The sequence below is a fragment of the Salmo salar genome, chromosome 19 (assembly GCF_965601325.2).
Source record: "Salmo salar chromosome 19, fSalSal1, whole genome shotgun sequence".
NCBI classification, from domain to species: Eukaryota; Metazoa; Chordata; class Actinopteri; order Salmoniformes; family Salmonidae; genus Salmo; species Salmo salar.
In genome coordinates, this window is record NC_138309.1 from 57,697,108 (window position 1) to 57,719,850 (window position 22,743).

Genomic DNA, 22,743 nt, shown 5'->3' on the forward strand with positions numbered 1-22,743 from the left:
CAATGTGGTCTGCGGCTGTGAGGCCAGTTGGGTGTACTGCCAAATTCTCTAAAACGACATTGATGAACATTCAATTCTCTGGCAACCGCTCTGGTGGACATTCCTGAAGTCAGCATGTCAATTGCACGCTCCCTCAAAACTTGAGACATCAGTGGCATTGTGTTGTGACAAAACTGCACATTTTAGAGTGGCCTTTTATTGTACCCAGCACAGAAATAAGCTTTTTGTGCATATGGAACATTTCTGTGATCTTTTATTTCAGCTCATGAAACATGGGACCAAACACTTACATTTCTTCAAATGGACAATTCTGTAAACTGTCTTATGCACGTTGACCCCAATACCTGTTAACAAACACACCTGCTAGAGATGACGTGCAGGAGCTTGCAGGGATTTGTAGTTTTGCGTGATGTCTACTTTGATGCTAATTAGCATTTTTGAATCATAAAGTAAATAGAGCTGAATATATTGAGATTATTTTGAGATTAACATGTTTATCAAAACGTCACGCCAGGGTAAGCCTACACAAAACACAGTCCTTATTTTAAGTGTTTCTAAAAATGCAAAGGCATGCCAGAGGGTCTCCAGAGATCCTTCATAGAGAACAGCACAATGCAGAAAAAAGAACTGTCAACAGTATGGTCATATGTATGTGTGTTCGCACATGTGTGTCTGAGTGGTTGGGGAGAGGTTTCCTTCTAAAATGGTCTGGGTCTGAAAATGAATCACTTTTTCCAGTTACTAGCTAATCAATATTAGTAACATTAATATTTATTCATAACAATTATTCACAAAACAGACTGCTGTGATACTTTGGTCCTATTAGGTTTTGTGTGAGTAGAGTTAAGAGTAAGGCTTGGAACCATCATTTCCTGGAATGATTATAAAATCTAAGCACATAATATATTAGAGCACACACAATACATGCTGCAATTAATCAGTTTCACCATTATGTTGCGCATATTCAGCATATGATGCATTTATAGAGAAGTTTGACTGGTCAGTTATGCATACAATATGAAAATTGCTTTGTCAAATGCATCATGCCCAATGTTGGAGTTGCATCAAAATCAAATAGGTCATCATATACACAGAGTACAAAACATTATAAACACCGGCTCTTTCCATGACAGACTGACCAGGTGAAAGCTAGGATCCCTCAAAATCAGTGTAGATGAAGGGGAGGCGGACAGGTTAAAGAAGGATTTGGGACAGCCTTGAGACAGACATTTGAGACATGGATTGTGTAGGTGTGCCATTCAGAGGGTGAATGGGCAAAACAAAATATTTAAGTGCCTTTTGACGGGGTATGGTAGTAGGTGCCAGGCACACTGGTTTGAGTGTGTCAAGAACTGCAACGTTGCTGTTTTTTGTTGTTGTTGCTCAACAGCTTCCCATGTGTATCAAGAACGGTCCCTCACCCAAAGGACAGCTAGCAAACTTGACAACAGTGGGAAGCATTGGAGTCAACATGGGCCAGCATCCCTGTGGAACGCTTTCGACACCTTGTTGATTCCATGCGCCAACGAATTGAGGCTGTTCTGAGGGCAAAAGGGAGTGCAACTCAATATTAGGAAGGTGTTCCAAATGGTTCATACACTCAGTGTACATGATTTTGCATACACTTTTCTCGTCTCATGTTTAGTTACAAACATACATTAGATTTTTTATACATAAAATCCCCTGGAGTGCTAGCAGCACAAATCACAACACTTTGGATGCATCTCAAATGGCACACTATTCCTTATACAGTGCACTTCTTTTGACCAGGGCCCATAGACATCTGGTCAAAACCTAGTGCACTATATAGGGAATAGAGTGTCATTTGAATCACAACACTTTGCCTTCAGAAATAACAATTACAGACTTAGTTTACACACACAGAGAAATAGTGCTGATGAGGAAGGAGGACGACGCTGGTGGATCGAGTTGCCATGGAAACACACGGTACAGCGATTACGCGGCGAGCGTTTGCGATGGCCAGACTAGGCGGAGATATAAAATCTCTCGCTCACTCCATCTTGCCGGCCGCATCCGGGCTTCCACTCCTCGCCCACTGAGGTTAAAAGACAGAATAAAAAAAAAGTGAGAGGAGTTAGAAGAGCAGGAAGGAAGAGAAAGAGGAAGAATCATTTTGTTCCAAACCTACTCTAACACGCCCCTGCTCTACCCTCTGTTCAAGCACTTACTGTGAGAGGCAGCTACTGCTGGGCAATGCAGCTCCACCATGGGCTTAGATGGCTATGTGCTTGTCAGAACCCAGCCTGTGGGGAGGGAAGGAAATATACATGGATTAAACCGTCAACCAACTACACAAGAATTAGGTGGTGTGAGATTGGGGACAGAACAGAATAGTGCTCTACTTACGCTCCCTGTTCTCTCAGCAGGTTCAAGAACTTACTAACTCTGTATTCAGGATCCATCTGGAAGACACACACGTTAGCTCTCTGTGCATATGTCCATACACTTGCCTACATTGTTTACATAGCCTCCTTTCCTATAAACGTGTTGAAAAGTACAGGCCCGGGGCCAGCACAGCAAACGTTCACGCAGGGCTGTCTGTAATTGGCTGGGAAGGTGTGAGTGAGGGGCTCACAGAAACAATGTTACATAACAATGCAGATATGTGGTAGCATTCAACTATGGTCATCTTCTCCATTTATGATGGAGATATAGACTAGTGGACAGTTTATTAGGTACACCACCCTGTTCACAAACATTTTTCACGTGGATGTGGCTTGCTATATAAAGCAGGCAGACAGGCATCGAGGCATTCAGTTTTGCCCATACAGTTAGAATGGGAAAAACGAGGGACCTAAGCGACTGAGCGTGGTATTATCGTCGGTGCCAGCCACGCCAGATCCAGTATCTCAAAAACAGTCGGCCGCCTGGGCTTTTCACGCATGACAGTGTCTAGGGTTTACCGAGAATGGAGCGACAAACAAAAAACATCCAGTCAGAGGCAGTCCTGTGGGTGTGTGTGTGTAACCTTTATTTAACTAGGCAAGTCAGTTAAGAACAAATTCTTATTTAAAATGATGGCCTACCACGGCCAAACCCGGATAACGCTGGGCCAATTGTGCGCCGCCCTATGGGACTCCCAATCACGGCCGGACGTGTTACAGCCTGGATTCGAACCAGGGACTGTAGTGACGCCTCTTGCACTGAGATGCAGTGCCTTAGACCGCTGCGCCACTCGGGAGGGTGAAAACAGCTCATTGATGAAGGAGGTCGAAGGAGAATGGCAAGAATCATGCAAGCTAACAGGCAGGCCACAAACAGGCAAATAACGGTGCAGTACAACAGTCTCGGAATGAACAACTCGTCGGTCCTTGTCACGGATGGGCTATTGCAGCAGACGACCACACCGGGTTCCCCGCCTATCAGCTAAAAACAGTGGTTACGCGTTCACCAACACTGGACAATTGAAGAGTGGCGAAACATCCCCTGGAATCCCATGACCTGATGGCAGAGTCAGGATTTGGCGTAATCCTGCCTGGTGTCAGCGGTACAGGCTGGTGGCGGTGGTGTAATGGTGCGGGGAATGTTTTCCTGCCACACGATAGGTCCCTTTTACCAACTGAGCAACGTTCTGGAGGGGGGTCCGACCCGGTACTAGATGGGTGTACCTAATAAACTGAGTGTATATGATTGATTTGGACTGAACACGATTAACTGTGTTACATAAAAGATGTGGAATTTCAGACATGACCTCGATTTCATGCTTTTCTATTGAGGAAACAGGATTTGAAGATGTGTGTGTGTGTCACGTCGGCGGAGCAGGGCGTCTGTGTGCAGCATGTCTCGGCAGACACTCGTTCATACTCCTCCAGGATGGAGGGAGGGAGCTGTGCGTGTGCGTCGGTGTGCCAACTCAACATGGCTGCATTAGTGCATACCACAGCAATTAGGCTACACGGCATTCAGCAGCCACATGGACAAGCGACCAGAGACCATACAACCAAGCACACCACAGCCACATACCGTCAACTACACATACAGCAGTAACACTTGCACTGGATTTTTACATCCTGGTCCTTGGGAACCACATCATGATTCAACCAATTCAAGTCATCTTCCTGCCCTTGATTAGCGGAATCGGGTGTGTTAGCGCTGGGCAATAACAAAAACATGCACCCCTCTATGGGGTTGTTTCTGGACTGGGCCTAAGAGAGTAACAACCCTCACAACAGTAGATAAGACGTTTCCAAGATGCGATGTGGTCTTTATGTGTGGTATCCCTCTACTAGTCAGAGCATGTGAACACATAAGACAGGGAAGTATGCAGAGAATGGTCGGGAACTATAGCGATGACATTTTTGGGGCTCACCACAAAAATCACTGTTGAATCCAAACTGGTTTTAATGAAAGGTCGTAATTAACAGCAGGTTGTTTTGACTGAAACCAGACGAGATTCCATCTGTGACTCCCTAGACTGTGGTTGTCTAGGCCAGGGTTCTCCAACTCACGCTCTGGGAGAGCTAAAGGGTGTGTGTAGGCTTTTGTTCCAGCCCAGCAGTAACACATCTTAACCCGCTAATCGTGGTACAGATTGAAGGAGGACACGGTTAGGTGATTATTTGATGGTTAGTGCTGGGCTGGAATAAAAATGTGTCAACTAAACCGGGGATTTGTCACTCTCACCTGCACAGCCATCTCGATGACCATCGTCAGCTTCTTGATGCCGATCCATACCGCCTGGCTCTTCACCGCCTTGGCAATGGCTGCCCGCTCCTTCTCCTGGAAACTACCCAGCATCTACAGCAGACAGAGAAGCAGTTTAAAAACTCACGCAACAAATCCATCATTACTTATCACAACTTTAAAACCCGAGAGCGAGGAACATCCATTTCCGTGTGTGTGCTTGCATGCGTGTGAAAGAGAGTGTGTGTGTGTGTGCCTACCTCCAGGGCTTCAACCAGCTGCTCTCCTCTAGAGATGTTGGGGATGTGGATGGTGGTACTGAAGGCATCCAGCATCTCCATCTCCTGCAGCACGTCCTTCCTGCTGGTGGTGCCGATGATCAGCAGCTTACGGCCCTGTGTGTGTTTGTGTGTGTGTGTGTGTGTGTGGGGGGGGGGGGGGGACACATGATGGAGTAGGAAATTAAGCTCAGCTCACCATATCATGTACGGAAGTGTATCAAACATTTCAAAACGGCGTGCTTCACATCATCAACATCAATGGGTATAGGGACATTTGTCTGGAAAGGTGGGGTCCCTACTGCCTATTATGAGCCTTGTGGATTTTTATAAACCTTTTGCATTTTTATCAAGCTTGATTCTGGTCAGTCTGTCAGTCTCTCCACGGTCAACCACCTCTACACAGCTGCTTAAGTCTAGGTGACTCTGAATCAGGAAAGAGGCTGGTTTCTTTCCCCAGAGGCCCTAGTCGCTCGTTCGGGACCAGAGGAGAGGAGAGAGGGGGATTATGGGCTGGCTGGCTGGCTGGCTGCCCCCCCCTCCCAATTGTGCGGAGGGGGTGTGCCCATGCATGCAGATGAGGTACCACACAGGCAGCAGTGCTGCCAGGTCGCCCCCCCGGCTCTCTCACAGAGCCCATTCCATTCTGTTGTCCCCCCCCCCGAGGCAGGCCTCCCCTGGCCTCACCCGGGCCGGGCACCCCGCTGGGCCTGGAGCTTCACAAGCCTGGAGAAGCAGCCCCGGCTCCCATTCACACCCAGCACAACAGCCTGCCTGGACCAATACATTATCATACTCATTGACAAACGTTCACAGCTGAACGTAGCCTAGGCCTACAGCCTTAAATCTGGTCGTGGCTTACATTCAGATATAGCTCACGAGCACAGAAACACAGGGGTAAAGATGTATACTGTGCCACAACTAGGATACACTTTGATTCACTCTGCATGGAAATGACTTGCATTACTGGGGGCATCAGTACGATCTGCTGACATCTGTCTGCCACTGGCAAAATAACGACTAGAGTATGCACAGAAACATTTAAATGCTAAGACTAAACACACACACACACACACACCCACACACACATTCAAGTAAGTGCCAAAGTTCACAGAATACTGACTTTGGGAGGGGGTTTCTTGAGGAGGACCAGCAGAGCTTGAAGGACCAGGTTTGAGAAACGAGGGCCAATCGGGACATAGTCTGAGAACAAGGACACCAAAGCACAAAGAGTTAACGAGAATTTGGAATAAATATTCCGACCTCATGATTCAATGATCTGTGGACTTTTACCATCAAAGTGATGCTTGGGTGGAAAATCTAAGAGCATGGTTTTCCAACACATGGTTCTTTGAGAAGGTCTGTATCCTAAGCCAACTGCCCAGTGTTTACTGTATGTTACAACCCTGAACTTAAAAGGATGCTTAAAAAAGAAACGAAAAGAAGAACAGTGTAACCACAAATGCAAGCAGGACCTTACCCAGCAAGCGTTCAATGTCGTCCACCACTACACAGCTCAGCTGGGACTTGTAGGCATCTTCAAATATCTGGAACAAAGAGGGTTAAGGGTGGTCAAGACACAGGTACTGACACAGGTGTGTGTGTGTAACCCTTTCCTCACCTTCTTGATGGCCTGGCACTTAGCGATTTCGGAGTGACCGATCATCTTGTCAGGAGAACAGATCTTTATAAAGGGAAACTGGGATTCCTCTGCGATCTTAGCTGCTAGGGCCGTCTTTCCACTGTTGGGGGGACCTAGGAGACAGAGCATAGTATACTATATATACCGCTATCCTGTATTTTCAACCAAAGGACATCTTAACGATAATATGATTATTTGAATAAATCTTTGCATTTATCAGTATGTTTAAATATATCTTTCAGCTCTTATAATGCCAAACGTTGGAAAATGTCTTTCTTTTATATATCTTTATTTTACCATCTTCATGCTGGTGTCATTTTTAGCAGTAAAGGGGTAAAAAAAATTACTATAGACATGTTACCATGTTCTATAGACGTGTTACAATGTTCTATAGTATATTCTTTAGACGTGTTACAATGTTCTATAGTATATTCTATAGACGTGTTACCATGTTCTATAGTATATTCTATAGACGTGTTACAATGTTCTATAGTATATTCTATAGACGTGTTACCATGTTCTATAGTATATTCTATAGACGTGTTACCATGTTCTATAGTATATTCTATAGACGTGTTACCATGTTCTATAGTATATTCTATAGACGTGTTACAATGTTCTATAGTATATTCTATAGACGTGTTACAATGTTCTATAGTATATTCTATAGACGTGTTACAATGTTCTATAGTATATTCTATAGACGTGTTACAATGTTCTATAGTATATTCTATAGACGTGTTACAATGTTCTATAGTATATTCTATAAACGTGTTACAATGTTCTATAGTATATTCTATAAACGTGTTACCATGTTCTATAGTATATTCTATAGACGTGTTACAATGTTCTATAGTATATTCTATAGACGTGTTACAATGTTCTATAGTATATTCTATAGACGTGTTACAATGTTCTATAGTATATTCTATAGACGTGTTACCATGTTCTATAGTATATTCTATAGACGTGTTACAATGTTCTATAGTATATTCTATAGACGTGTTACCATGTTCTATAGTATATTCTATAGACGTGTTACCATGTTCTATAGTATATTCTATAGACGTGTTACAATGTTCTATAGTATATTCTATAGACGTGTTACCATGTTCTATAGTATATTCTATAGACGTGTTACCATGTTCTATAGTATATTCTATAGACGTGTTACCATGTTCTATAGTATATTCTATAGACGTGTTACAATGTTCTATAGTATATTCTATAGACGTGTTACCATGTTCTATAGTATATTCTATAGACGTGTTACCATGTTCTATAGTATATTCTATAGACGTGTTACCATGTTCTATAGTATATTCTATAGACGTGTTACAATGTTCTATAGTATATTCTATAGACGTGTTACAATGTTCTATAGTATATTCTATAGACGTGTTACCATGTTCTATAGTATATTCTATAGACGTGTTACAATGTTCTATAGTATATTCTATAGACGTGTTACAATGTTCTATAGTATATTCTATAGACGTGTTACCATGTTCTATAGTATATTCTATAGACGTGTTACCATGTTCTATAGTATATTCTATAGACGTGTTACCATGTTCTATAGTATATTCTATAGACGTGTTACAATGTTCTATAGTATATTCTATAGACGTGTTACAATGTTCTATAGTATATTCTATAGACGTGTTACAATGTTCTATAGTATATTCTATAGACGTGTTACAATGTTCTATAGTATATTCTATAGACGTGTTACAATGTTCTATAGTATATTCTATAGACGTGTTACCATGTTCTATAGTATATTCTATAGACGTGTTACCATGTTCTATAGTATATTCTATAGACGTGTTACCATGTTCTATAGTATATTCTATAGACGTGTTACAATGTTCTATAGTATATTCTATAGACGTGTTACAATGTTCTATAGTATATTCTATAGACGTGTTACCATGTTCTATAGTATATTCTATAGACGTGTTACCATGTTCTATAGTATATTCTATAGACGTGTTACAATGTTCTATAGTATATTCTATAGACGTGTTACAATGTTCTATAGTATATTCTATAGACGTGTTACAATGTTCTATAGTATATTCTATAGACGTGTTACAATGTTCTATAGTATATTCTATAGACGTGTTACAATGTTCTATAGTATATTCTATAGACGTGTTACAATGTTCTATAGTATATTCTATAGACGTGTTACCATGTTCTATAGTATATTCTATAGACGTGTTACAATGTTCTATAGTATATTCTATAGACATAATATAGAACATTGTAACAGTTGTTGGTGTCATTGCTTTTCTTACTAGCACTGACTTTGCTCAGAGCTGCTTTGCTGAGGGAAATTTGACATACTATGACTGAGATGCTCTCGAGTGGCGCAGTGGTCTAAGGTGTCACCACAGACCCTGGTTCGATCCCGGGCTGTATCACAACCGGACGTGATCAGGAGTCCCATAGGACGGCGCACAATTGGCCCTGCGTCATCCGGGTTAGGGGAGTGTTTGCCCGTGGCAGGCCGTCTTTGTAAATAATAATGTGTTCTTAACTGAATTGCCTAGTTAAATAAAGTTTAAATAAAATGTGCTTGTCGTACCTAGCTACCTTAAGATAAATGCACTAACTGTAAGTCGATCTGGATAAAATTGTCTGCTAACTGATTCAAATGTAAAAGTGTGTGTGTGTGTTACCTTCCAGGAGCACAGACACCAGCGGTGTGCGGTCGCTGTTCTTAGTCTGCTGCACCAGCAGCTCCCCATCATCCAGCACAGCAGTTACCGGGTCACCCCACTTTATGATGCCATTCATGATGTAGCTGGCATAGTCCTCCGAGTTGGTACCAAAAGCCTGGCCATGAGAGAGAGCGAGAGAGAGAGTCAGATCCACTAAACCAGGGTTCCCAAATAGGCAGCCCGCTGGCCAAATTCAGCCTGCGGGTGATTTTATTTGCCCCCCCCAAGTTTTTTTTTCGCTAAAATATTCGTTCTTGAATATAAAGGCTGTATAATTACCAGGAAATGAGCTCAAAGTGATTTTAACGAAGGAAATCTGTTCCCAAGTATTCCCACGCATAAATAGAGAGGCATATGTGATCGCTTCCAAATGTAATCAAGGTTTGAAATGATTCTGTTTTTGTCAAATACTATATCTGTTTGGGGTTACTGCGGTCAATTTGCAGTGTACAAATTATTTATAACTATGTTCCAGCCAACCGACCATGCTCTGAAAGAAAAATTGGCCCACGGCTGAATGTAATTGGGGACCCTTGCACTTAACCATCCATAGCCTGAAAGGGTCCCTTATTAAAATCACTTCTTAAAAATATCTCAAAATTATTAAAAAAAAAATCTCATTCCCTGCATATAGTGGACACTGCCATCAACTGCAAGTGGATGATGACATTTTTGTAAGTCCAAATGTTGGAGGAGGACTTTTGGATGTAGGCAATGGTAAAGAGAGAGGGCTGGAGAAAAGTAAAGAGATGGAGGACGGAAGGGGTCTACTCACAGGTTTGATGTCGTTGTCCAGCGAGGCCAGGAAGTCATCTCTGTGGACCTGCAGATTCACAGCCTTCTCCAGGTCCACCTCCACGGTGGCACTGGCCTGCAGGGGGACAGAGGGACATGTTATTAGGATGGTGCAATACAGACGGTTAATAGATGTTCAACAAACTGTTCGACTAACTTTAAAGCTAAACCCTGACACTAGATTTATTAATGGCACTGTTATATCAAGGAGTGAAGACAAAATGTTCACGCTAATCATTGATAGTATCTACCTTTATTTCGTCCTATAATGATGACAAGGTAATAGTGACTTTTAGGTCTTACTGATTTAACACACACACACACACACACACACACACACACACACACACACACACACACACACACACACACACACACACACACACACACACACACACACACACACACACACACACACACACACACACACACACACACACACACACACACACACAGATTAAGCGAGGTGGTAGTCTGTTAAGTGGTCTGCCCCCCCACCACACTCCTGGACCATATTAGAGGGTGATGACATGGACAGACAAGGGCTTACACAGGTGTAATGGCTGGAGAGCTCCCTCCCCTCCCCTCCATCTCTCTCTCGGTCCTTATCACTCGTTTTCTCCCTCCCTCCCTCCCAGACGAGAGTTGTCTGACCTTTCCGCTCTGAGGGAGCACTTTGTCTCATGGCTGACTGTGAAATACCTACGAGACCTACAGCTCCTTAACACATAAAGATTGTCAGTTGTAGAGTTAATGCTGAGAAGAGAAAAACGCCCTCTACCTTGGCCAGGGCTGCCCAACCCTCTTTCTGGAGATCGAACGTCCTGTAGGTTTTCAGTCTAACCCCAATTTAACATACCTGAAATGGCTACTTAAGGTCTTGGCGAGCAGCTAATAACTAGAACCAGGTGTGCTAAATCAGGGTTGGACTGAAAATCTTGAGGATGTTAGCTCTCCAACCAAGAGGGTTGATCTAGGCTAATGAAAATGGCCACCTGTGTGTAATAGTGACCTTGATGTGTCGGTTCATGGCAGTGGACTGGGCAGCTCTGACCAGCCCTTCCAGCTCGGCTCCGCTGTAGTTCTTGGTCTCGGTGGCCAGCTCGCTGACATCCACGTCGCTGCCCAGCAGGTTGAACTGACGCATTTTAGCCGTGTGGATGTTGAGGATCTGGACACGCCCCTTCTCATCAGGCAAACCTGGGGGAGGAAGCGCGAGGGGAAACGTCTCGTATATATCTGTGTGTTTTTTACCGTGTAACTGCATACTGTACAAGAGATGGAAATGGAACAGTAGAAATGTCTGGGTGTTGGTTTGTTGGTTGTCGGGTAAAAAGGTACGACATCTATGAATAACAATGTCTTTCTCAGAAGAAAAGAAACTACCTGAAAACAAACAAAACCGGAATACAGTAAACTAACAAAAATGAAGCAAGGTCTTTGGTTAGGGTGGATGCTTTGTGGTGTACTACGTTCTGCTTTCTTACCGATCTCCATTTTGACTTCCAACCTGCCTGGTCTCAACAAGGCCTCGTCTATCAGGTCAGGCCTGTTGGTCATTCCTTAGAGACACAGGTGGAGAGATAGAGGGAGAAGGAGGATGAGATAGAAGAAGAGGAAGGGAAAGAAAGGCATAGCTCAGATAATCCCGCTCATCTTTTCAGACCAACTCGACCGGTCAGTCAAGCAGACTGTGGCCCTACTACATACTATTTTAGAAAGTACTGTTTAGTAAAAACGTATGCAGTAAGCAACAAATATCAACATGCTACTCAACCATATTGAAAAGCGCAATCGCGCTTGTTGCGAGCCATTCATTCATTTTTGCAGTGTCCCCTATTCTGTCCCCTATTGATTCATTGACCTAATAAACTGATTGGTTCGAGTCCAGAATGCTTATTGGTTGACAGCCGTGGCACAGTATATCAGACCATATACCACGGGTATGACAAAACATTTAGTTTTACAGCTCTAATTACGTTGGTAACCAGTTTAAAATCGCAGTATGGCACCTCGGGGGTGTGTGATATACGGCCAACATACCACAGCTATGGGATGTATACAGGCACTCTGCGTTGCGTTGTGCGTAAGAACAGCCCTTAGCCATGGTATATTGGCCATATACCGCACCCCCTTAGGCCTTATTGCTTAATTATACTAAACAAAAGATAAATAACTTTGATTTTTCAAAACGAATCCAATCTGTAAGTGGTTGGACTTATTGCAACTGTTACGGAGATGTTTGTTCCAGTTTAGATGGTTTAGGTAGTCTTGTTTGACAAGCTCTTCACCATAGCAGTCCTTTTGAATGCAGGTTGTCGGTGATAAAAAGATCAAATTGTTGAATATCCTCCCTCTGGCTGGATTCCAATAGGAATTACCAATCACTTCACTAGCCAGCATATTGTGACTTGCAGATCGGATATGACCCATGAGCCAGGATCATCAGATCACAATGTAAGACTTCAGTGTTTTGTTAGACTTCAGTGTTTTGTTAGACTTCAGTGTTTTGTTAGACTTCAGTGCGGCTTTTGGCTTTATCAATCATAGTTGCTGCTGGAAAAACATAAAGCATTGTATTTGGGACAAATCATTCACTAAACCTCAACTAAATCTTGTAATAAATAATGTGGAAATTGAGCACGTTTTGGGTGACTAAACTGCTTGGAGTAACACTGGATTGTAAACTGTCACGGTCAAACCATATTGATACAACAGTCGCTAAGATGGGGAGAAGTCTGTCCATAACAAAGCGCTGTTCTACCTTCTAAACAACACTATCAACAAGGCAGGTCCTACAGGCCCTAGTTTTGTCACACCTGGACTACTGTTCAGTTGTGTGGTCAGGTGCCACAAAAAGGGACTTAGGAAAATTGCAATTGACTCAGAACAGGGCAGCACGGCTGGCCCTTGGATTTACACAGAGAGCTAACATGAATAATATGAAAGTCAATCTCTCCTGGCTCAAAGTGGAGGAGAGGTTCACTTCATCACTACTTGTATTTATGAGAGGTATTGACATGTTGAATGTCACCCATGCATACCCTACAAGACATGCCACAAGAGGTCTCTTTACAGTCCCCAAGTCCAGAACAGACTATGGGAGGTGCACAGTACAGCACAGAGCCATGACTACATGGAACTCTATTCCACATCAATTAACTGATGAAAGCAGTAAAATTGTATTAAAAAAAAAACAGGTAAAAATACACCTTATGGAACAGCGGGGACTGTGAAGCAACACAAACATAGGCACAGACACATGCGTCCACACACACAATAACATATGCACTATACACACACACATACATATGGATTTTGTACTGTAGATATGTGGTAGTGGTGGAGTAGGGGCCTAAGGGCACACAGTGTGTTGTGAAATCTGAACATATTGTAATGTTTTTAAAATTGTATAACTGCCGTAATTTTGCTAGACCACAGGAAGAGTAGCTGCTGCTTTGGCAATGGGTATCCATAATAAATACAAATACAAATGTTGGGGAAAAACTAGGCCATATCTAAAAGGCCTTATGAAATGTCTAATATATGGTCATAAATGTTTTACTTTTAATTCAAACACATTCACTTGAAGGTTTCAGGACTATACGTTTTTGACTGCAAAAACCATGCCTCTGTCACTAACACACACATTCATGGGTCGGTATCTCTAACATTCACTTGAAAGGCATGCTGGGAAATATGTAACTGAGGCTCTACACACTACAATGTTAAAACACCACAAAATATTACTTTAACACAACTAAGTGTTCTTTTAAAGCTGCATTATGTAACTTTTTGGGCGACCTGACAAAATTCACATAGAAATGTGTATTATAGCTTTGTCATTCTCATTGAAAGCAAGTCTAATAAGTGGTTGATCTGTGCTATTTCTACATTTCCCATTTTAAAGTTTAGTTTTTGGGTCTTTTACTTTCAGGTTTGTACACCAGTTTCAAACAGCTGAAAATACAATATTTCTGGTTATGGATAATATATAGCGGTTAAGATGATACAATGATTCTCTACATTATTGCTTGTTTAGGTACATAAACTGAAATTAGGTGAACTATTAGAATTTTTGCAACAAGGAAATGCCGAAGAAATTTCTGCATAGTGCATCTTTAAGTCGGAATTTGCAACACCCACAGTGTTAGTGACCCAACACTCTTAGGGTGTTAGTTTGTCAACACTTTGAAAAGTGTTGGTTTAACACTATTTCAGTGGGTCACATACACACACTAAGAAAGTGTTAAATTTAACACTGTGGGTGTTAAAATTCTGATATCAAATTTGCTGTGTATTTATAAGTACTTGGACACGGCGTGTGTGCGTGCGTGTGTGTGTATACATTTGCATACACTACCGGTCAAAAGTTTTAGAACATATGGAATCATGTAGTAAGAAAAAAGGTGTTAAAAAAAAAAATCTAAATATATTTTATATTTCAGATTTTTCAAATAGCCACCCTTTTACTTGATGACAGCTTTGCAAACTCTTGCATTCTCTCAACCAGCTTCACCTGGAATGCTTTTCCAACAGTCTTAAAGAAGTTCCCACATGCTGAGCATGCTGAGCACTTGTTGGCTGCTTTTCCTTCACTCTGCGGTCAGACTCATCCCAAACCATCTCAATTTGGTTGAGGTCAGGGGATTGTGAAGGCCAGGTCATCTGATGCAGCACTCCATCACTCTCCTTCTTGGTCAAATAGCCCTTACACAGCTTGGAGGTGTGTTGGGTCATTGTCCTGTTGAAAAACAAATGACAGTCCCACTAAGCCCAAACCAGATCGGATGGTGTATCACTGCAGAATGCTGTGGTAGCCATGCTGGTTACGTGTGCCTTGAATTGTAAATAAATCACAGACAGTGTCACCAGAAAAGCACCCCCACATCATAACACCTCCTCCTCCATGCTTTACGGTGGGAAATACACATGCGTTCACCCACACCGCGTCTCACAAAGACACAGCAGTTGAAAGCAAAAATCTCCAATTTGGACTCCAGACCAAAGGACAAATTTCCATCCGTCTAAAGTCCATTGCTCCTGTTTCTTGGCACAAGCAAGTCTCTTCTTCTTATTGGTGTCCTTTAGTAGTGGTTTCTTTGCAGTAATTTGACCATGAAGGCCTGATTCACAGTCTCCTCTGAACAGTTGATGTTGAGATGTATCTGTTACTTGAACTCTGTGAAGAATTTATTTGGGCTGCAATTTCTGAGGCTGGTAACTAATGAACTTATCCTCTGCAGCAGAGGTAACTCTGGGTCTTCCATTCCTGTGACGGTCCTCATGAGAGCCAGTTTCATCATAGCGCTTGATGGTTTTTGCAACTGCACTTGAAGAAACGTTAAAAGTTCTTGAAATGTTCTGTATTGACTGACCTTCATGTCTTAAAGTAATGATGGACTGTTGTTTCTCTTTGCTTATTTGAGCTGTTCTTGCCATAATATGGACTTGGTATTTTACCATATAGGGCTATCTTCTGTATACCACCCCTACCTTGCCACAACACAACTGATTGGCTCAAACACATTAAGAAGGAAAGAAATTCCATAAATTAACTTTAAACAAGTCACACCTGTTAATTGAAATGCATTCCAGGTGACTACTTCATGAAGCTGGTTGAGAGAATGGCAAGTGTGTGCAAAGCTGTCATTAAGGCAAGGGGTAGCTATTTGAAGAATCTCAAAAATATTTTGATTTGTTTAACACTTTTTTGGTTACTACATGATTCCATATGTGTTATTTCATAGCTTTGATGTCTTCGCTATTATTCTACAATGTAGAAAATAGTCAAAATAAAGAAAAACCCTGGAATGAGTAGGTGTGTCCAAACTTTTGACTGGTACTGTATGTGTGTATGTGTTTCTGTGCGCACGTATGTGTATGCGCATGTATGCGTGTTTACCTATGACCAGGATGTTGTTGAGCTGCTCTACTCCGTCTATCTTGGAGAGCAGCTGGTTGACCACCGTGTCGTGGACACCTGTGCTGCCCGCCATGCTGCCACGTTGCTTACAGATGGCGTCGATCTCGTCAAAGATGATGATGTGCAGCCCACTGTTGGCGCCCAGCTGTGGAAGGAGAGAGATATGGGTGAATGAAGCAGGAGGAAGGATGCTGTGGTCACACAGTCAATGCAGTGCTAACTTAGGAGAATATGTAGAATGTCTACCACTCGCAGCCATGGCTGTTCTGGGCTAAATTCTCCTTGGTGTGACCAGAGTGAAATCTAAAACCTTTCAAAGCCTCCTCATCCTCCCTCTGCTCTGCCATGGAGGGACAGAGTCCGCACAGAGAAAGATAAAGAGAGAAAGAGAGAGTTTGTGTGAGAGAGAGACCGAGAGAATGCGTGAGAGAAAGAGAGAGAGCGAGGTGAGAGAGACTGAAAGCGAGAGATAGAGAGAGCGGGGTGGGGGGTTATCTGTCCATCTCTGGCCCTGTCAGTCTCCAGACGTAGCATTAAAAGCAGGTGTGGAGCTGGGCTTATTGTGGGCTAGGTGAGAGAGGGGGACAGAGAGGGGGACAGAGAGGGGGACAGAGAGGGGGACAGAGATAACCCAGCAACTCATTAGGTGGTGAGGAGTGAGGCCGTCACTGTCACACCGACGTCACCATGGGGGCTCAATACACAACTGTCCCCCAGTATGGTGAAACCCACTGACTTTTCCACCGTTATTATTACTAATATGCCTCCTTAAAGGGCAAATCAATCTTCTGCAGGAGAAATGAGCTTCTCCGTGAGGATTTGTGTGATGCTTATCTGTGTTTCGTGGAGTAGGCTGCATATTGGCCTCAGGATAAGGAATCCATTTAGTATGACATCTATTTGATTGACTTGTTATCAGGTATGTTGTGCTTGATAACCACATGAGTAATTGCAGTGAAGGTACTGGGTGTAATTAATGACATACACAATTGATTTACTTGTGTGTGTGTGTGTGTGTGTGTGTGTGTGTGTGTGTGTGTGTGTGTGTGTGTACGCATCTTACTGAGTTTTTATCTATGTCACATTGTGTTTATGATTTTTTTTCCCTCCCACCCTCTTCTGCTCGTCCTCTGCGTCGGCGAACAGCTTCCTGATGTTGGCCTCGGACTCTCCCACGTACTTATTGAGGATCTCAGGGCCGTTGACCACCTTGGGCTCGCGGGCGTTCAGCATCTTCCCAATCTGCCTGGCCATCAGAGTCTTACCACAGCCAGGAGGCCCGAACAACAGGATGCCCTTCACGTGCTTACAGCCTGCCAGGGAGGGACACACCGACACAAAGTTAACAGAAACACATCAGCCTTGGTGTGAATGGTTTGTGTGCGTCACAATCGTATCAGAGTCGGTGGGAAAAGTCCTTAGGCCTCTTTAGCACTCTATGCTTCCATTGGCTCTTTCTCCGATGCACTGTGTTTGAGGTGACTTTTGCCTTAAAGTCATTGTCCGATCTCATCCCTGATTCATATGTCACATCCAGATATGAAACATTCCCAAGGTATTTAAAGTTCACAAGTTCAATTTGTGAGAATGAGCAGGAAAAACTGATGAATCAGCTAGATTTACTGTATTTACTGCTCTGATTCACTACAAGTTGACTCTGTGGTGTGTTTCTTATAAAGATCAAGTCTTGTGATTAGACCCAACCAATTTGGAGCAGTTTTGGGTCTAGACTGAAACCCAGACTGCATTGGTCCTAGTAGCTTTTTGCACCTGTTTAGTGACATTTGCTCCCAACTCATCGAAGGGCCAGAGATAAACATCGCCCCTGTCATTTATACGTGCTGAAGGGGAGACAGACAGGGGTAGTGAGGAGGGGCTGCAGGTAAAGCATTATAGCGTGTGTGATCCCTTGCCGTCTTCCTGACTTTTGCGGGAGTGTGAGGAGACATGGAGAGAGTGAGAGCCCCCCCCCCCACCACACACACACACACACACACACACCTCCCCCCTATGATCATCTCTCTCAGCACCTGCGCTCCCCGACACTCCCCAATTACACCCTCACCTTTAGACTCTCCTCTATCAGGGCTCGCCATCTCATTAGACCAGCCAGCTGGCCACAGCCAGGGGCCAACTCCTGCACCCCATAGCACCCAGCCGCCCTGCTTAAGGTCATCTCTCGCACTCACACTGGACGCCATGAGGCTAGGACTGGGGCTCTCTCTCTGTGTGTGTTTGTGTGTGGATGATGCAGAAGAGCACCTGACTTGCTTTCACTATGAACCATCCTTTGGTGTTGGGAATCAGCATTGTAATCTGAGACATGTCAAACAACTATTTACCAGTGCATGCAAGGATTATTCCGTGGGGGATGGTTGTCTGCGTCATAACTGACGGACGACTGACGAATGAGAGCAGCATCTCGAGAGGACACTACATTGTCTGTCCAATGATGGAAGCCCCCTTGGGCCTAACCGAGTGAGTCAGACAATTCATTTTTCAAATAACTAGTTTACCGGTAGTCTAGTGTTCAGTAGTGTTGTCAAACAAAGCGAAAAGTCTTAAACTACATTGTCAGTGCAATAATAGTATCCCCATTCGGTCCATTTGTTTGAGACTGTCACAATGTGTAGTAGTATTGGTCTGAAAACCAATGCCATCAGAACACAGAGAGTCTTATTCATATCATGGTGTTTCATCCAGAGACCGATTGTGTGATTTGGTTTGGCAGGCTGTCCTGCCCCCCCCCCCCTCCCCCTCCCCTCACAGTTGCTAATGGTTCAGTCTGTCTAACGTTAGGTTGGAACACAGGCTCACTGGGACCTTGAAAAGTGGTTAGCAGGGGGATGTGGTGAGAGAAAAATACACAGAGAGCTATAAAAAGTACAAGTAAGAGAGCGAGAAACAGTGTGCAAGAGAACAGGCATGTGTGAAAATAACACTGAATACAATGGATTGAGTGAAAGTCAAGAAAGAGAAACTGCTGTTGAGAAAGAAAGATCTGGAGGACGAGAAAGACCAACCGAGACAGAGAGACAGAGAGGAGCTCACCCATCTGCTCCACGATGTCTGGAGGGAAGACTCGAGAGGCGAAGGCCCTACGGAAGATGTCAGAGAACTCCTTGTCCAGGCCACCGATGCCCATGCGCTCAAAGTTCCAGTCTGGGTTGATGATGGACTGACGAGACTCTCTGGTCTTCGCTTTCCCTTGATTTTCAGAAAGGCAAATATACAAAAAAGGTTAAATACTTTGTTAACCTCAGGTTCTCATCTATTTCACGTTTGACATTTTCTTCTTTATTAGTGTTTGTATGTGTGTAAACCTAGCACCAGTGGCAGCTCATAGATGGTGCTAAGCTTTTCATGTATTAACTAAATAGTCCATCAAAGACATAATGAAACATGTACTTTACATGCCACTGAATGAATGACACTTTCCTCTCTAGAGCCATCTCAATTTCATCACTCAAAACAACTGAAAGCAAGGGGAGGATAGCCAAACAAAAAATGTGGACAGGGTGCCCCCTTGGGGTCGTATTGGGTTACAACAAGCACATGACACAAACCGATAAAGTCAGTCAGGGTGGTTGAGTGAGGCCGAGTGTCACTTAGCATAGCCTTGTAAACGTATCCACTTTGGTTCATTACGCAAATATCAAGCCTAATTTGTTTACATCTTAATATCCCGGGTCTATCACGCTTTGAGCGGACCAACTTCTCAGATATACACAACCCTGATTTACAAATACCTTAATGGAGTGAGACTAAATAGATTATCTGTAGTCACTTAATACAAGACAGCGTTTTTCACATGAGAGCAAGCCGAGGATGACACTTACCAATGAGGGTAAGAGAGGAGCTCTCTGCCTTCTCGAAAACCACCTGGCTGTTGCCCAGCAACAAGCCAATGTCAATCTGTAAAGACCACAGAGATAGAAGACAGTTAGGAGTGAGATGTGGACAGAGAATTCCACACGTTTTCTATGAGAATTTACTTTACTAACTAGCACCTTCGTTGTGGCTTACTTCACCATGTTGTGTACACGATAACTACTGTATAGCTAGTGTAACTATAATAAACTCAGGAAAAAAAGAAACATCCCTTTTTCAGGACCCTGTCTGTCAAAGATAATTCGTAAAAATCCAAATAACTTCACAGATCTTCATTGTAAAGGGTTTAAACACTGTTTCCCATGCTTGTTCAATGAACCATAAACAGTTAATGAACATGCACCTATGAAACAGTCGTTAAGACACTAACAGCTTACAGACGGTAGACAATTAAGGTCACAGTTATGAAACTTAGGACACTAAAGAAGCCTTTCTGCTAACTCTGAAAAACACCAAAAGAAAGATGCCCAGGGTCCCTGCGTGAATGTGCCTTAGGCATGCTGCAAGGAGGCATGAGGACTGCAGACGTGGCCAGGGCAATAAATTGCAATGTCTGTACTGTGAGACGCCTAAGACAGTGCTACAGGGAGACAGGACAGACAGCTGATCATCCTCGCAGTGGCAGACCACGTGTAACAACACCTGCACAGGATCGGTACGCACAATCTCTCCATCAGTGCTCAGACTGTCCGCAATAGGCTGAGAGAGGTTGGACTGAGGGCTTGTAGGCCTGTTGTAAGGCAGGTCCTCACCAGACATCACCGGCAACAACGTCGCCTATGGGCACAAACCCACCATCGCTGGACCGTACAGAACTGACAAAAAGTGCTCTTCACTGACGAGTCGCGGTTTTGTCTCACCAGGGGTGATGGTCGGATTCACGTTTATCGTCGAAGGAATGAGTGTTACACCGAGGCCTGTACTTTGGAGCGGGATCGATTTGGAGGTGGAGGGTCCATCATGGTCTGGGGCGGTGTGTCACAGCATCATCGGACTGAGCTTGTTGTCATTGCAGGCAATCTCAACGCTGTGCGTTACAGGGAACACATCCTCCTCCCTCATGTGGTACCCTTCCTGCAGGCTCATCCTGACATGACCCTCCAGCATGACAATGCCACCAGCCATACTGATCGTTCTGTGTGTGATTTCCTGCAAGACAGGAATGTCAGTGTTCTGCCATGGCCTGCGAAGAGTCCAGATCTCAATCCCATTGAGCACGTCTGGGACCTGTTGGATCGGAGGGTGAGGACTAGGGCCATTCCCCCTAGAAATGTCCGGGAACTTGCAGGTGCCTTGGTGGAAGAGTGGGGTAACATCTCACAGCAAGAACTGGCAAATCTGGTGCAGTCCATGAGGAGGAGATGCACTGCATTACTTAATGCAGCTGGAGGCCACACCAGATACTGAATGTTACTTTTGTTTTTGACCCCCCCCTTTGTTCAGGGACACATTATTCAATTTCTGTTAGTCACATGTCTGTGGAACTTGTTAAGTTTTTCTCAGTTGTTGAATCTTATGTTCATACAAATATTTACACATGTTAAGTTTGCTGAAAATAAACACAGTTGACAGTGAGAGGACGTTTCTTTTTTTGCTGAGTTTCTAAGTAGTTATGAGTAGTTATAGTGTATGAATAGTCCTATGTAATGTAACATGGAATGGTGCTAATCGGATTAATAGAGGTCATGAGAGGGTTGATGCTGGAGGTACATGTACATTTTGCTTCTTCCCAGAGACTGCATCTCCCTTGAGGATGCTGGGGTCCATGGCCTCGATGTCCTTTATCAGCAGGCCAAACAGCTTATCACTGAAACTAAACACCAGCTATATAGACAGAGAGAAACAGGACGAAAAGTGGACAATATGATATAAGAATGTAAAGCATAACAGCATGTAAACAAATACAAACCGTGGCAAATTGTCACAACGTAACACCATTTTCAAAGGTTCTTGCACGCCATCTGAATGAGTATTTGGCTAAACTAATCTATGGGGATAAACATGATTTGTTAAGGATCGCCTTGCATCAGACGATGGAAGTCGACTATTGCATGTGATACATTTTGCCCCAGAATGAAATGATTCCCCTGACATCTTACCATTAGATGCAGAAAAAGCCTTTGATAGGTTAGAATGGGAGTACCTACGGATCGCACTAGGTCATCTGGGCTTGTGTGCTAAATAAATCAATCTGATTAAAGTTTCGTACGCCAACTCTGGTGCAATGCTGACGACCGGCACCAACTGCTCCTCCTTCTGTTCCCATCTCTAGAGCTTCTTTCCCCATCTCTAGAGCTTCTGTCCCCATCTCTAGAGCTTCTGTCCCCATCTCTAGAGCTTCTGTCCCCATCTCTAGAGCTTCTGTCCCCATCTCTAGAGCTTCTGTCCCCATCTCTAGAGCTTCTGACCCCATCTCTAGAGCTTCTGACCCCATCTCTAGAGCTTCTGACCCCATCTCTAGAGCTTCTGTCCCCATCTCTAGAGCTTCTGTCCCCATCTCTAGAGCTTCTGACCCCATCTCTAGAGCTTCTGTCCCCATCTCTAGAGCTTCTGACCCCATCTCTAGAGCTTCTGACCCCATCTCTAGAGCTTCTGACCCCATCTCTAGAGCTTCTGTCCCCATCTCTAGAGCCTCTGTCCCCATCTCTTCATTGCTTCTCATTCTCTCGCTACAGCCTCTAGCCCGAGCCGCACGGCAACCCAATGCCATAGAACCAATTATCATTAATGGCGCTCCCCATTTTATCTCGCTGTATGCAGATGATGTCCTCTTGTTTAAAATTTTTGATTTAGTACATTTAGTAGCTTCTCGGGATAGAAAATTAACTGGCAAAAGAC

The 22,743-nt window shown here is 43.6% G+C and overlaps 1 protein-coding gene across 1 annotated transcript in view; it reads right to left on the minus strand.

Annotated features, from left to right (window-relative positions):
* Positions 1-235: 235 nt before the first annotated feature.
* The window catches only part of LOC106579324 (vesicle-fusing ATPase), a 56,611-nt gene continuing 34,103 nt past the window's right edge, over positions 236-22,743 (minus strand). The window contains exons 6-22 of the mRNA XM_014159144.3: positions 21,622-21,729; positions 19,854-19,929; positions 19,066-19,221; positions 17,128-17,327; positions 15,994-16,159; positions 11,576-11,650; positions 11,101-11,288; positions 10,069-10,164; positions 9,252-9,408; positions 6,544-6,677; positions 6,403-6,469; positions 6,046-6,125; positions 4,905-5,039; positions 4,645-4,758; positions 2,368-2,423; positions 2,190-2,264; positions 236-2,056 (exon numbers count right to left, since the gene is read on the minus strand). Coding sequence (XP_014014619.1) covers positions 2,234-2,264; positions 2,368-2,423; positions 4,645-4,758; positions 4,905-5,039; positions 6,046-6,125; positions 6,403-6,469; positions 6,544-6,677; positions 9,252-9,408; positions 10,069-10,164; positions 11,101-11,288; positions 11,576-11,650; positions 15,994-16,159; positions 17,128-17,327; positions 19,066-19,221; positions 19,854-19,929; positions 21,622-21,729 — 1,839 coding nt within the window. The 3' untranslated portion in view covers positions 236-2,056; positions 2,190-2,233. The remainder of the gene's footprint in view (positions 2,057-2,189; positions 2,265-2,367; positions 2,424-4,644; positions 4,759-4,904; positions 5,040-6,045; positions 6,126-6,402; positions 6,470-6,543; positions 6,678-9,251; positions 9,409-10,068; positions 10,165-11,100; positions 11,289-11,575; positions 11,651-15,993; positions 16,160-17,127; positions 17,328-19,065; positions 19,222-19,853; positions 19,930-21,621; positions 21,730-22,743) is intronic.